The sequence below is a fragment of the Gopherus flavomarginatus genome, chromosome 7, assembly GCF_025201925.1.
Source record: "Gopherus flavomarginatus isolate rGopFla2 chromosome 7, rGopFla2.mat.asm, whole genome shotgun sequence".
Classification (NCBI taxonomy): Eukaryota; Metazoa; Chordata; order Testudines; family Testudinidae; genus Gopherus; species Gopherus flavomarginatus.
In genome coordinates, this window is record NC_066623.1 from 96,483,686 (window position 1) to 96,498,296 (window position 14,611).

The 14,611-nt window shown below is 41.7% G+C and overlaps 1 protein-coding gene across 1 annotated transcript in view; it reads left to right on the forward strand.

Moving 5' to 3' along the window:
- Positions 1–10,047, forward strand: part of WLS (Wnt ligand secretion mediator) — a 55,514-nt gene extending 45,467 nt beyond the window's left edge. The window contains exons 7-12 of the mRNA XM_050961046.1: positions 250–347; positions 1,727–1,790; positions 2,868–3,011; positions 4,677–4,760; positions 7,320–7,473; positions 7,880–10,047. Coding sequence (XP_050817003.1) covers positions 250–347; positions 1,727–1,790; positions 2,868–3,011; positions 4,677–4,760; positions 7,320–7,473; positions 7,880–7,989 — 654 coding nt within the window. The 3' untranslated portion in view covers positions 7,990–10,047. The remainder of the gene's footprint in view (positions 1–249; positions 348–1,726; positions 1,791–2,867; positions 3,012–4,676; positions 4,761–7,319; positions 7,474–7,879) is intronic.
- Positions 10,048–14,611: the final 4,564 nt, after the last annotated feature.

Genomic DNA, 14,611 nt, shown 5'->3' on the forward strand with positions numbered 1-14,611 from the left:
GGCAATGATGTCTCCCTCTCACAAGCTCTTTCATGTATCCCCAATGAACCTGGTTTCCCAATGAAGCTATGCAGCTCAAAATCTGGGATGCCATATCCCACCATGGAAATGCACAGAGGTGACTCCAAAACAGCACCTAGTAAGTAACATCTTTCTTGACTTTGCTATGAGTCTCACTGGGTGCATAATTCAGTCACTTTTTTTCCCTTTCATGAATTAACTTTCTTTTTCTATGGCTTGATTCATTAGGATCAGAATGAACGAAATCGTCTTTCTGGGTACTGGAAACAGGTTGGGCCCATAGCTGTTGGTGCCTTCTGCCTTTTCATCTTTGACATGTGTGAGAGGTAACGGAGACACTTTTTCTCTTAGACTCTGTAGTGCTAATACGATTGTGCTCTGATCTCACAGGTGCTGTCCTCTTTTTACAGGGGCAATTGTTTGGATACAATTGATCTTTACGCTGGGTCCATGTTGATTTTGCATTTTTCTAATAGCTTTATTGAGACAAGGATTGAAAAGTTGGTACAAAGGCTTAGCACTTTTCAGGCCATTTGGGTCTCCCCACACCAACACTGGTATTCACCAGCCACCTTTCTGTGCCTTTGGGGAAGGGAATGGCAAGTCCTTTTTCCTCAGACTAGGTATTCAAGTCATTAGCCCCCTTATAACTCTTTCTTCCAAGCCCAGTGTTCAATTTCTTAGACATCCCAGTAGCAATTTCCCCAATTTAAGTTTTCCCTTCCAGATCAGATTGCATTACTTAAAAGTAGACTTTTTACAGGAAAATGACTGATCGAAAGTGAGAGAGAGAGAGATAAAAGGTAGCTCTTTGCCTGCCTAGCCGTACAAGTTCACAAGGCATCGAAATATTGCATGTTACAGGACAAAAAAAATGTTTGACTTGTAGTTCAAAGGGTATATTGAGCAATCTCAGAAAGCTGCACTAGAACAGTGAGTGAGTTTCAGGATGAAAATGCAGTAGACCTAGTCCTGTGTGTGTCCTTTTATATTTTAAAAAAAAAAAAAGGATTTTATCCAGCTCTGTGCCCATTGTGGGCTAAAATACAATTCCTTACAGTATTGCTTCATTTGTATGTGTATCAAGACACAAAAGTTAGTCCTTTCTCTTATATAAGAAGATTTTCATCTTTTTCCTGTCTTAATATTTACATGGGGAAGATTTTTACTGCATGTATCCTATATACTTCCAACCAACAATTTGCTTCCAAAAAAAAAAATGTGGAGTCATAATTCTGCATAATTGAAAAGGAGGTTTAATACTGTGCAAGTGACAAGAATTTCTTCTCAGCTAGTGTGCTTGACACCATAAACAATACATATTTTAAAAATGCTCTCACTTGCATAACTGATGCAAGTCACTTTGGACAAGCAAGGTACAGTCTGCCCCAATGCAATGACAGCAACTCTCCAGCCATTTGCTTCATTTTTTCTTGCAAAGAGACAAGAAGGCTTTTCCTTTGGCTTTTATAGTACTGTGAAGTTGTGTTGGAACAGTTTCTGTAAGATTACGTGTCCACCGGAATGTAAACTGAAGTCTCCCCACCCACCTCCAAACACACTCCCAAATTACAAAATAACATTACTCATTTTTCCAAACTGTTAAGTTTGATGTATAGGAATGTGTATTTTACAGTATCTTTGACTCTTTGCACATGAATTCTGATTGCCCTGAATTCTCTATTTAATTTATTTATTTATTTAGAGGGGTACAACTGAAAAATCCATTCTACAGTATCTGGACCACAGATGTTGGCACGGAGCTGGCTGTATCCTTTATCATCTGTTTTTGTGCAGTAGCATTTATTTTGTGTTAGGTTTTTGGTGTGAGAAATAAGTTTTTTTTTTTTTTGTTTTTTGTTGTTGTTTGGTTTTGTTTTGGTTTTTTTTTGGTAACTAAAATTTTCACTTTCTCAAAGTACTTATTGAACCTGATGAAAAGTATATTCACTTGAGTAAAATGGGACTAGGAAGTTGGTTTTTGACTCGAATATAGTGGAGGATCTAGAGTATCCTTTGAATGAACAACTTTATGGCTCTATAGGGGGACACATCTAAAAATATTAGTGCAGCATGTAGATTTTGCTGCGAGAATGAATTCTGAGATTTAATATTGAGATTAGAAAAATTAGCATCTGCCTCAAGATGCAGAAAGTCTAGGAAATGGCACATCTTGAGTTAAGGTTTGGGTATTAGTGATTCTAGAAAAAATCTTATCCTCTCTGTACCCTGTCTAAATTGCACCCTTTATGCTATTCCCTCTCCTCGTCTGAACTAGAGCAGTCTTTTTCTCTGGGGCAGTTGGTTTCATCACTGACACTTGGAAGTGTGATCCTACAGCATTTATACAAATTGCTTTTTAAATTTGCCTGGTCATGCTGGAAGTGCTTTCAGCTGCATTTAATTTTTATTATGAGGCTAAGATAAAGTAATGTGATTAGTTTCACTTCCCCAGCATCCCAGCCCTCTTGCAGGAGTCGCCTAGTTGGTTATTACTTTTCGACTTCTCTGCTAAGCCATGTCTCTTTGTAGCAGCAGAGCAGAAGTGACAATTCCATCTTAGTCTTTTTAGCCTGCAGGAGTTTTACTATTTTATCCTCCGTTAACACCATGTTAAGTGCTTGGGGAACAACCAAAGCATCGGCTCTGGGATTGAGCTGGGGAAGGGACCATGAAGCATACACACTCTCACTCAGACAGGAACTTCTATTTAATACACACTAGAAGCCTGAATTAGGCTTATTGCGATAATTAATTTGCTTTTGTAAAGTTCTAATTACCTGAATAATATTTTCTTCAATCTCCTTCTTTGTCAAGTAGTTGTTCCCTTTAACTTTACTGCTCAGATGGCATTTATTATAGTGGCAGGAATCTGCCTTTGCCTCTACTTCCTGTTTTTGTGTTTCATGGTGTTTCAAGTGTTCAGAAACATTAGTGGGAAACAATCCAGCCTCCCAGCAATGAGCCAGGTTCGCAGGCTTCATTATGAGGTTAGAAAATCCTTGTTGGATTACAGTTGTGCATGTGTGTGTGCTCGTTGCTTTAGTATTCCAAAAAGACGACTGGTGATCTACCAGAAAAACTGTATCCACTCTCATTAGCTTTTCCCATAATTTAGAAAACTTTGTATTTTACCAGCTTTCTCATGCTGCCAAAACCACCCTAATGTCAGCTCACAAAAAGGCAATCAACTTTTTCTTCGTTCTGATATATTTAGCTCCCACCAATGCTTTCAGTCTTCAAAGTACTTTACAAACACTAACCCACATAATGTACTCGTTGGCATTTACTCCCAATCGACTCTGTTTTTCTCTTCAGAGCGGTGTGGCCCGGTGGTAAAAACCTTTTTGAGATCTACTGATATAAAACACAGATGAGGACAATGATGCAGAGTGCTCGTGTGTCTTGCCCAAACCGCTTGAGAGTCTGCACGGGAATAGGATTAAACATCAGGAGTTTCTGGCTTGCCGTCCTCTCCTTAGTGTTTGTCCCTGGCCAGAGCTGTACTCCTTCCTCTTTAATTGCAATTGCAGAGCAGAAGGAGGAGCCCAGATAGAGTTGCAGTCAAGCCCAAAATGCCTGTTTTCTTGGTGATAAAGATTTGTGTGTCCATAAAACTTTGATAGAAAATGTTCTGATGAGTCAAACTCTGCATCTAATCAGGTCATTTGTGACTTATTAAAAGGCACATTACTTGTTCCAATAAGAAAATCTGTATTTTTGCAGACGTTTCCCTGAAGTCTTGTCTTTCATCTCTTTCCTTGAGTTAAAAGTACGGCACCGGTATTATGGATTTGTGTTACAGGAGAGCTTAGAGCTCCACTGCTCTCAGCACTGTGCAAACATTTAACAAAAAGACAGTCCTTGCCCTGAGGACTTCAGTCTTGCCACGTTCAGCCCACCTGCTGCATAAACCTAACTTGTAAAATGTCCTCACTCCCCTCAGATGTCTGAGTCAGTGTGATTCCAAACTAACACAACTAAAATCTATCTTTGTTAAATTCAAAACAGATTTAAAAAAGCAAACAGTCTGTGATAAATTCACATGGTTTGGGGTCTTATATCATTTGTTTGATGTCCTTAATCTACAGTCCAACATTCATTTAGTCACCTTAAATTCTTGGCCACGGGAAATTAGATGGGGAAAGTTTGCATCCTCCTCACATGAACTCGTTACACTTACAGAAACAGAAAACATTTGTAAAGTAGATCACTCCTGGTATAACCTAACAAACCCTCATCAGATATGTTCTAGAAAGAATGTATATCTGATTTAGCAAGGAAGCCACAGACTATCAACTATGCTGTTAATTTAATGAAACCTTGTTGCTTAAACTCAAATGCCTCCTTCACATTAGCTCTAAGTAAATCAGTTTAATTTTATGGATGCAAATGTAATGGAAAGCAGTAGCAGTCAAGATCTCTAAACCCCATTCAATGTAACTGGGAGGAATGCAGACATATAGGGAACAGAGAATATTGGCTGTCACCAGGGAAGGACAAAGGAGCAAGTGGGTGATTGTGGGTTTTGTGGTTTTGGACTAATCTTTTTTCCAATTTCCATCTTGTAGAAGCTAAAAATTGAAATGGGATTGTCTGTCTGTTCTGCTGAGGTGATCAGTGTGTTCTCTCTCTCTCTCTCTCTCTCTCAATAGGGGCTGATTTTTAGGTTCAAGTTCTTAATGCTCATCACTCTGGCCTGTGCAGCAATGACTATCATCTTCTTCATTGTCAGTCAGGTGAGTGTGCTGAAATCAAACTTAGTATGATAGAGTGCAGTATCCAAATTTCTAGGTAGCCAAGATATTTGGTTAATCCTCGTTCAGAGGACCCAGGAATGCATAGATTGTAGGTGGGGCTGGTATCATCGGCTCATTGTTAAGGCTGCCTGATATTTCCCATTATAAGACCCTGTTTTCAGTTGTTTATAACTTTGGCAAACTTAAACTGTTTGGGCTGAAATTTTTCATACTGAGTGTCTGCCTCAGGATAGCGTTCTCTCCACCCCGACCCCCTACATTTCAGCCAAAATAGTTTACCCGTTTGCAATATGAAGGGGTGGGAAGGGTGGTTTGTCCATGTGTTAAAAAAAAATTCTGGTGAGCTTTTTTTCTTTGAAAATCTCTAGTATGTGAGTATATAATTATAGACTGTCATCATACATGTTAACAAGGGGCCCGAATTGAGGTTGCATAGGCAACCTTAATTCTAAGAACATAAGAACAGCCATACTAGGTCAGACCAATAGTCCATCTAGTCCAGTATCCGGTCTTTCAACAGTGGCCAATGCCCCAGAGGGAATGAACAGAACAGGTAATCGAGTGATCCATTCCCATGTTGCCGGTTCCTAGCATCTGTCCAACAGTCTAGGAACACCATCTCTGCCCATCCCGTCTAATAGCCATTGATGGACCTCTCCTCCATGAACTTGTCTAGATGGGTTTTTTTAATTCTATAATTTAACTTTTGAGTGCTTGATTTTGGAATCTTAAATGCTCAACAGTGTTTTGGGCATGAGGAAGTTTATATTTGTCTGTCTCTTCCTTCTGAACTTGAATTTAGCCTATAGATTATATTTTTATTATAATTGTATGTCTACATATTGTGTATTGGGCTGTTCTAAGTTGCACAGGCAAAACCCCATGCACCCTCTTGAAGGTCTACCCCACAGTATTCCTCTGAGAATAAGCCCCTTCACTCTTCTGACCAGTTCCCAAGACTACAACCTCCCAAAATGACTTTCCAGTGTTAAGATATTTTGTTGGTCTCAGGTGTAAGGTGTCAATCACAGTTGTATATAGATATGTAGGCTTTAGTTGCAGAAATACAATGAATACACCTTTATAAGTTAATAGTCAAACTCCTTTCTACTTTGAAAGTAGAGCTGTTCTGAAACTTTGTCATCTGAATTTTCTAAAGAGTAATACTCTTTTCCTAAGGAAAATGTCAGTTGTAGGACAACTTCAGTTTTGCTGGGGACGTGGGGGCGAACCTTTTTTTTCTACTAGGGAAACTGAAAAGACAGCTCACCAGCTAGTCACTGGAGTTGGGGGACTGATAGGCCAAGTTCTTTGGCTGCAGGAATTGGGAGGAGTGGGTCAGCTTCACTGCAGGCAGAAAGCAAAATTGATGAGAGCCTCCCAGATGGGCAGCTGAAAGATCTGGTTTTGGGAGAAGCACAATGAAGTTTTTTTTTCTTGAAATCCTTTCCTGTGAAAAATTTTGGATGTTTCATTTCTGCTTGTGATGAAAACTTTTTCAAAAAGATGAAATTTTTCACAGGAAGGGATTATATTTTCTTGCCAGTTTTACTTGTAAGCACTTCTGCTGAGTCGTGCACAGAAGTACTCTCAGACATACTATATTAGAGAATCTAGCAGCTGCATTCTCTTTGCTTATGGAAAACAATGCCGTAGTCTGTCATGGCAAGATGACTCTGATCTAAAAATCTGTTCAGTTGAAGCAATTGGCTTGAACTAATACCTCAAATCTGGCAAATCATTTTGTCTGGCTACTTTCATCAAGTTTGGTATTTTTGTTTGTTTAAAGGCTATGCTCTGCCACTATCTTCTCCCCCCACCCCCCTTAAAGCAGAGCTCCTTATTTTCTATGGGGAATTCTGCTTTAAAGTCGATGGTAGGCTGTGGCTCCAAATGACTTGTTAATTTGGCTTTTAAAATGGAAGACAGTCAAGGTGCACAGCTCATGCATTTCATTTGTTTTCAAAATATTTATTAATATTAAATGGCTGTTTTTCTTAACTCTCCACAGTCTCTTGTCTGTTTCTTTATATCTGGAGCTAATGCTATCAGCCATAAGTCTCTGCCGTAAGACAGAAGCAGTGAGATGTGCTGGATGCCATTAGCTCTTTGCATTATTCATGCTGTTTTCTTCTATAAAAGGTTTATTTATAGACCCTCTAAAGTTTTCAGACATAGCCAGTCTCCCAGGTACTGCTCGATTTTATACTTATTCTCTCACTATAATATTTTATGAGTGGAATGATCTAACCTGAATATTCTGAGATAAATTTTGTAATTTTTAAACAGACCAAAGTTGAATACAGTTTCTAATACAAATCTTGTTGCATATGCCAATCCTTCTAGATTGGTGGCAGGAGAAGAGTATAGTATAGACTTTACTTCCATGTGTTTGCTATCTGGACATGAATTGTACATGTACTTCATTCTGTCTAATTTCAGATTTCTCTGTATCTGCTCTTAGAAACATGTACTTGCTCATCATAGAATTCTCCTTACCTATTTGTCCCTGTTGAATCTCTGCTTTGTCGTGGACAGGTGACTGAAGGCCATTGGAAGTGGGGGGACTTCACAGTACAGGGGAACAGTGCCTTCTTCACAGGCATCTACGGGATGTGGAACCTCTACGTCTTCGGTCTTATGTTCCTATATGCTCCATCACACAAGAATTATGGTGAAGATCAATCAAATGGTAAACTGGGCTTTGGTGTGGCTCTTAATTGCTATCAATACTAACTTGAAATAGTCTGGGAACAGCATTATGTAGCTATGGTGGAGGAAGTGAAAGACAAGATTGAGGAATGGAACTAAATAGTTTTGTCTGAGTTTACAATTGGTTTCCCTTGGAATATCTTTCAGTAGCACAGTGGCTCTCCAGCATTAGCTCATGTAACAGTGTTTGTTCCTTTGCAGTGGTTTCAGTCCATTCTTCCCTTCAAATAAATCGAAGGAATCATGGAAACCCTTCTTAGTTCTCAGTTTTAGAAAAGCTTATTGTTTCCAAGACGCAAACTCTGGGGAAATTTAACCTGGCTGTCACTCTCTCGTTCCCAGGTCCTCCTTTGTGCATCATACTGAAACATAGCTTTGTATTTCAGGTGACCTCGGAGTAAGTAGTGGGGAGGAGCTTCAGCTCACCACCACCATCACCCATGTGGATGGGCCCACCGAGGTTTACAAGCTGGCTCGCAAGGAGGCTCAGGAATAACTCCTGGAACACCTCGCTTGGGACAAACACAATGAAGTACAATACACAGATTGAGACAACGTCCTCCTTGAGCAGACATCAGAAGTAACTCGCTCTACAAATGCCCAGTATTTATAGCGTGCTCACTGAGCAGTGGAACTAAAATAGAACCTTTTATAAACTCTTTTTTAATATGGTGTTATCTCTGGGGGAGGGCAGGATATGTATTCTATATTTTACAGACATGCTAAACGAACACTAAGGATGCAAAATGAAATATTTCAAAGAGTTAAGAGCTAGGATTAATTTTGCCTGCGGAATCTTAATTTGGCTTCTTGTGTGTATGCAGGATGATAGTCTTTAATTACTGGGGTTTTTACAGAGGTCTCCTGCCTCATTAATGCACAAAATACAGTGCTCACTTAAGAGGTGTTCAGTATTTTTTGTTTTTCTTTTGTGTGTAATTTTCCTCATAAACACACACACAATGCAAAATTATATTCTGTATCTAACCATATTGACACCCTCTTCCCCCTTTCTCCTCCCCGCCCCCCTCCCCCCGGTTGGGTCACTGGCAAGGTTCAAACCTTTAGACCTGTAGCACAGACTTCTGCCACTTAAGCTAACAGTGACTGGTAGCAGTAGTAAGCTGTTACCTGGTGTGTGGACTGGGCACTAAAGAGGGAAGACAGATGCACACTTTACTAGTGAGTTTCACAACTATTTGCTGACAGAGGAATGTGGAAACTCTGAACTCCTGGATTATTTTCCAAGTCCTAGAGGGGAGTATAGTCTAGTGGTTATAAACCATTCTGCTCTTGTCCCCCAACTTTCCTGTATCCTCCTGTCTGCCCCACTCCCATTGGGCAGTGCTTTTATATTGTGATGCCAGCTTTTCCCAACCTAGAACTAAAAATTTCCCAGATAGAAGCACTGTAAAAAACTATATCCTGGGAAATTTCCCAAAACCTGGGAATTTGTGAGTAAAATGTTTCAACTTGGGAAATTGGGAATTTTCATTCAAAACATTTTACGTAAAAATTCCAAGATTGTGGGAAATTTCCCAGGATATAGAAGCACTATCATTGGGCTGCTGAAACCCCTTCTCTCCCTCACCCCTTCTTCCATTTCTCTGCATTCTAGTGATGGCTCCTTATCCGTGATGCCTGGGTGTCAGGAGAGGGAGCACTGATGACACAGGAGAGACTGTCTCCCTCTGTTCCTGTGCCCAGGCCACAGCATCCTGCAGCAGCTAGGAGGAGCAGTTGCAGGGCAACTCCTACTCAGAGGCTGCAGCACTAGCATGGAGCATACTCTGAGATGGAATGTCTGGAGAACTTAGCTGCCAAATCTGCACTGAGCATGTGAGAACCAATATTTTTCAGTGTCTCATAACTTGGCCAAACTTCCTGACCAGTTCTTAGACTCTCTGGGGAGTTTAGCTCTGGCAATGTCCTGCAGACAACTGCACAGGTGAGCAGGACTTTCCCTGCAATTGCTGCTCTTGGCTGCTGCAAGATGCTGTAGTGCTGCACACCGTATTAAGTCCTGTGCGCTTCCTGCTAATGCCCAGGCAGTGTGGAGGAAGAAACAGCCTGATTTCAAATGCAGAGGGGATGATCCAGATCTGGAGGGAGAGGGAGTGGATTAGGATACATGTGGATTGGGGGTGTAGCGGAGAGGGACTGTGACTGGGCAGGGAGACTAGGAGGAGGAGCTAGAGCTGTGATGAGGGAGAGAGGAAAACTAAGACAAGCATGGGCAGGGCTGGCTTTAGACCAATTCCCCCGAATTGGGCCCCGCGCCTAAGAGGCCCCCGCACCCAGTGAGAATCCCTTCCCTGGCTAGAGGCGCCTTTTTGATTTTTATTCACCTGGCGGCGCTTCGGGTCTCCAGCGGCACTTCGGCGGCAGGTCCTTCGCTTGCTCTGGGTCTTCGGTGGTACTTCGGCGCCGGGTCCTTCAGTGCCACCAAAGACCTGGAGTGAGTGAAGGACCCCCCACCGCCGAAGTGCCGCCGAAGACTCAGAGCACCACCTGGTGAATACAAGCCCCACGTGCTTTTTTACAGGCGGTTTTTGTTGTTTTTGATTTTGGTTTTTTTTTTTTTAAGTCATCCCTGTTGGGGCCCCGTCGAAACTGGGCCCCGCACTTCCTAAAGCCATCCCTGGGCATTGGTTGGAGGGGACTGGGGCAAAAGGGGAGAGACAGAGAGATGGGCAGAAGGATCTATGCCCGCTAGAGTGCATGTTATGCCAGAACCTGGAATGGATTCCTTAGTGTCTCATTGCTGCTGTCAGCAAACATCTTTTGAAACCCCTTGCAAAGTTTGTGTCTTATCCCCCTCTAGAGCTTGATCCATTCAGAGGGTGAGTCTACTGCTATGGGTTGCTCAAATAATAAGAGGTTTGTGCTGCGGATCTAAAGGTTCCAAATCTGCTAGTGACTCATGCATAAAGCTGTTTTTGTCACTGAGGTCATGAAGTCACAGAATCCGTGACTTTTGGAGGCCTCTGTGACATTCTCTGCTTCAGCCCCAGGGGCTGCAGGACTCTGGAGCTGACAGCCAGTGGGGCCCTGGCAGGGTTCCAGTGACAAGTGATGGGCCGCCTGGAAGGTTCCAGCAACAGGTCATAGACTCCTGAGCGGGGACAGCCTTGCATGGGGAGAGGGGAATACTTTGGGTGAGTGGCTGGGGTGCCCCGTTTTTCTCTACACTCACGCGCGCGCGCGCTCTCTCTCTCTCTCTCTCTCTCTCTCTCTCTCTCCACAGTAGTGCTAAGGTTGCAAAGTCAAGCACTCAGAAGTTAGGAAATGCCAGTATTAAGCTTGCCTGTGTAACCTTAATATGACCCTCTTCTGCATACACATTATGATGTAGTTTTTAATTAATGATCTCACACTATTTTCTGCTCCCATAGGCCCCCTTTACCTTATCCAGTGCAGAGGATGGACCTGCTGTGGGGATAAATCCGGGATGTGTAGTGAAGCACACTACTGGCTGTAGTATCCCTATCGCTAAATATACGTGTTTCAGTTTCTGGCTGCTCACCTGGAGGTGCCTAGGACCAAATTTGCATAAGTGCTGTGCGCTCCAGCTGAAGTCAAGTGGTGCTGCACTTGGAGCATAGGCTATGAAAATGCTAAATCTCCTAAAAACAAGGCTCTGGGCTTCTCAAATTTGGTACCAAAAAATAAAGGACACTTCGACAATTTTGGCCATAATTTCTGTGCCTCTGTTCCCCATCTGTAAATGGGTAAATGCCACCTGTGTGTGTGAAGATCCCATGTATTTGTGTTTGAAGCACTCTGAGAGCAGTAGGAGGAAATTATTCATTTTTTATTTATCCAGTGCAGTTTGGATGGGCTTTGTCAAAGAAAAAAAAAGCCTGGATCCACATTGAGGAGAATAAAAAGATATTGAATAAATATATGTTCACACAACGAGGCTGGGGTCCTCTGGAGAAAAATATACATAAACATATCATTAAAGATGGTAACATAACACATTCCCAAGGGGGCAGAGTTGAGTTGCCCTTCCATCCTCAATTCTGTCATTTCACAACTTCAGAGAGCTTGACTCTGCAACCTTAATGTTACTTTAACTTTAGTTTTTTTTATGGAATATCTATGTACCTAGAATAAATTCATCCTGACTTTTTTTTATAGGGTAGTGCAACAGTGCATGTTGTAAAGATTGATTTACGGAAGAGTCATTGCAGCTTTAAAACCAAATCTCGTGTGTCCAACACTAACAAGTCTGTTACGGTGTAGATATCTTTTTATATTTGCTAAACTACTAAGTGCCACTTGTGTACCAGAAACAGCCCCTGGGTCTTATTAAATTGTTTGTTGGTATGTTCACTTTTTACAAAATGCTTTAAGCAACCTAGAAAAAATGTAGTTTTTGTTAATTTAAATAAAATATACAATATTGTGGGTTGGTTTGTTGACTCATTTGAGTGAGAAGAAATTGTAGCCTCTTTTCTTGGGTGTCCTCTTATGGTTTGTCTGCCAAACTGCAGTGAATAGACCAGGGGGGCAGAACTGCGCTTTACTGGAGACCTGAATTTCCCACCACGCCATTGATCTAGTTCTTGGTGGTGATGTTTTTTTTTTTTTAGCCTTTTGTGTAAAAATCTAATCGTATTTCTTGTGAAAATGCAAAACTGATATTTTGCAAGCTGGAATTCTTTTGCATAACTCATTGAGGCAAGATGGCTAACATAAGCAACTTCTCACTTCAAATGCGGTGAGATGCTGGAAAGCAGTACTTCAGTGGCTAAGCTCCTTCTCTCTTTAATTCCTCACTTTAGAAGCAGTTATGTTAGGTCTTGCTTACACCAGGCCAGATCCAGTGCTTTTTGAAGTCAATGGGAACTGAAGCAGGGCAGGTCTTAATATCACAGATATTTGACATTGGACCTTACAGCTATCTGGAATCCCCCTTCTGTTTCCTTGTACGTCAGACTGACTTTCCTAACTAGTTTGGCATATACATCCGCCCAGGGGCATTCTGTGAAGGGAAAGCTAATGTATTAAGTGAAATAACTTGAACTGACAGTTAAACTTATGGGAGACCATTACCCGCTGCTTCAGCTACATGGTGTAATTTTTTTTTTGATTTTTTTTTTTAAATGATAGGACATTTGTTTTTTGAGAACTAGGAAACTCAGGAAGAGTGAGTTCCCTAGATCAGAAAGTGTTCAGCCCTAAAACCAAACCCCCCGTCTCTGATTAGGCTTTCTTGTAATAGTACCCTCCCTTTCATACTAGTATCCCCAAACACTTCCAAGCCTGCTCCTTGCTAGCAGAAAATGAAGCATAAGTTGCCATTGGCAGTTTCCCTTGTAGGAGGCGCTTGGCTGTTACAGTGATTGTGTTTGGAAATGCTCCTCCCCCAGCACAGAGGCACCATGCTCATGTTATTTCTGTCTCATACACTGTTCTGAACCCTACCTATGCCATCAAACAGCACGGAGCATGAACAAGGGTGCTGCTCTATGACCACTTTGAAAAAGCTAGCAAACCTGCAGAGCTTTCTAAGTACGTGCTCCCTGCTTTATTCAACAGAACAAGGTAAAGTAGTTTTAACACCACCCTATTTAACACTGTATAGGAATGACTAGCACCAGGGTACAAACTGCTGTGCTTTCTTAGGGTACTTAAGGGCATGGTGTCAGTTAGGACTGTCTTTTGCTGGAAACTTTTCATCAGCATAGCTACATCTCTCAAGGGTGCAAAAAAATTCACACCCCTGAGATGTAGTTAAGCCAACCTAGCCCCTGGTGTAGCTGGGTCGCTGGAAGATTTCTTCTGTCAATCTCACTGCTACCTCTCAGGGAGGTGGATTAACTACAGAGCTGGAGAACCCAGTCCCATCACTGTAGTGAGGGTCTACCCTGTAATGCTAGAGCAGTGCAGCAGTGGCACTGCAAGTTGTGCTGCTGTACCATTTTAAATGTTAACATAGCTTCAGACAGTGTTCAATACTGGCAAGATAACAGAAGGCATGAACTGTACTGCGAGACTTGTGCTTCTAGAAGCACCTGGAAAGGAGGTGGAGTCTTGTTCACACTTACGCCTTGAGCAGTAGCCACTATGCTTCCAAGGAGGCTTTGTACACCTTATTTGTCTGGCTTGAGCCCATGGACCTTGAGTTCTGTCACAAATCTAGGTGCAATTCACGGTGTTTGTAGTGTGACTTAATTTACAAAACTAGCTGTACACTAATGCACCACTACAATGAGTTGAAGGCATTTGGGGTACCCTACATCTGGCCCACATTCAGTGTAGGAACCCAGCCTGACATTTCTCACGCACCCAGACTTCCCCTGTCTTCAGTGGGAATCCTGAGTGCTCAGAAAAGGCAGGGCAAGGCCCAGCTCCCCCGCTGCACCCCTGCCTGTGATGGAATGTGAAATTACAGTGATGCTTTTTGGCAACCTCTAATCACACCTCCTTTGTAACTTCTGCACTCTGTTGATGAAACAGTATTAAGCTGGTGCCTGTAACACTCCTAACAATCACTCTTCACTCTATATACACTGCCAACAATGAGACCACTTTCTTGACGAGAAAATGTTACTGTTGTATTTATAGTGCAATAAAAAGGGCCACATGACTTTATGTATGCATTAGGATTAAATGGAAAAGCAGGATAATGGATTAGGTAGAATACCTAAAATGAGGCATCAAACCATTACAAATAAAGACTATTTGTATACAAAAAATAAACTGGGAGCATATATTTCACAAGAGTGACAGATGTGAGAGAAGCTGAGACTATCCATTTATCCAGCTAAAAAGACTAAAGAAAGCATGTTGCATGACAATAAGTGGCTTAATGGGAGACAGTGCTAACTGTGGAACAAAGTTTTAGACACTTGGTTTATCACAGACCATGTCATTTATCTAACAGATGTTTGCAATTACCATTTAAAAACAAAGACCAATTAAAAAGCCTCTCATGGCTCTTTGTGAAGATGTTTTAAACTGCTGGCTAGGTTGCATTAGAAACTGATGCAGTTTGCATTTGCTTCCCTTCTCTGAAGATTAGGGCACAAACATTCAGCGGTTATTGACACTGCAGAGGTGAAGTGGTCCAGAAAAACAGGGATGGTTAAAGAGAGAATCAATTTAAT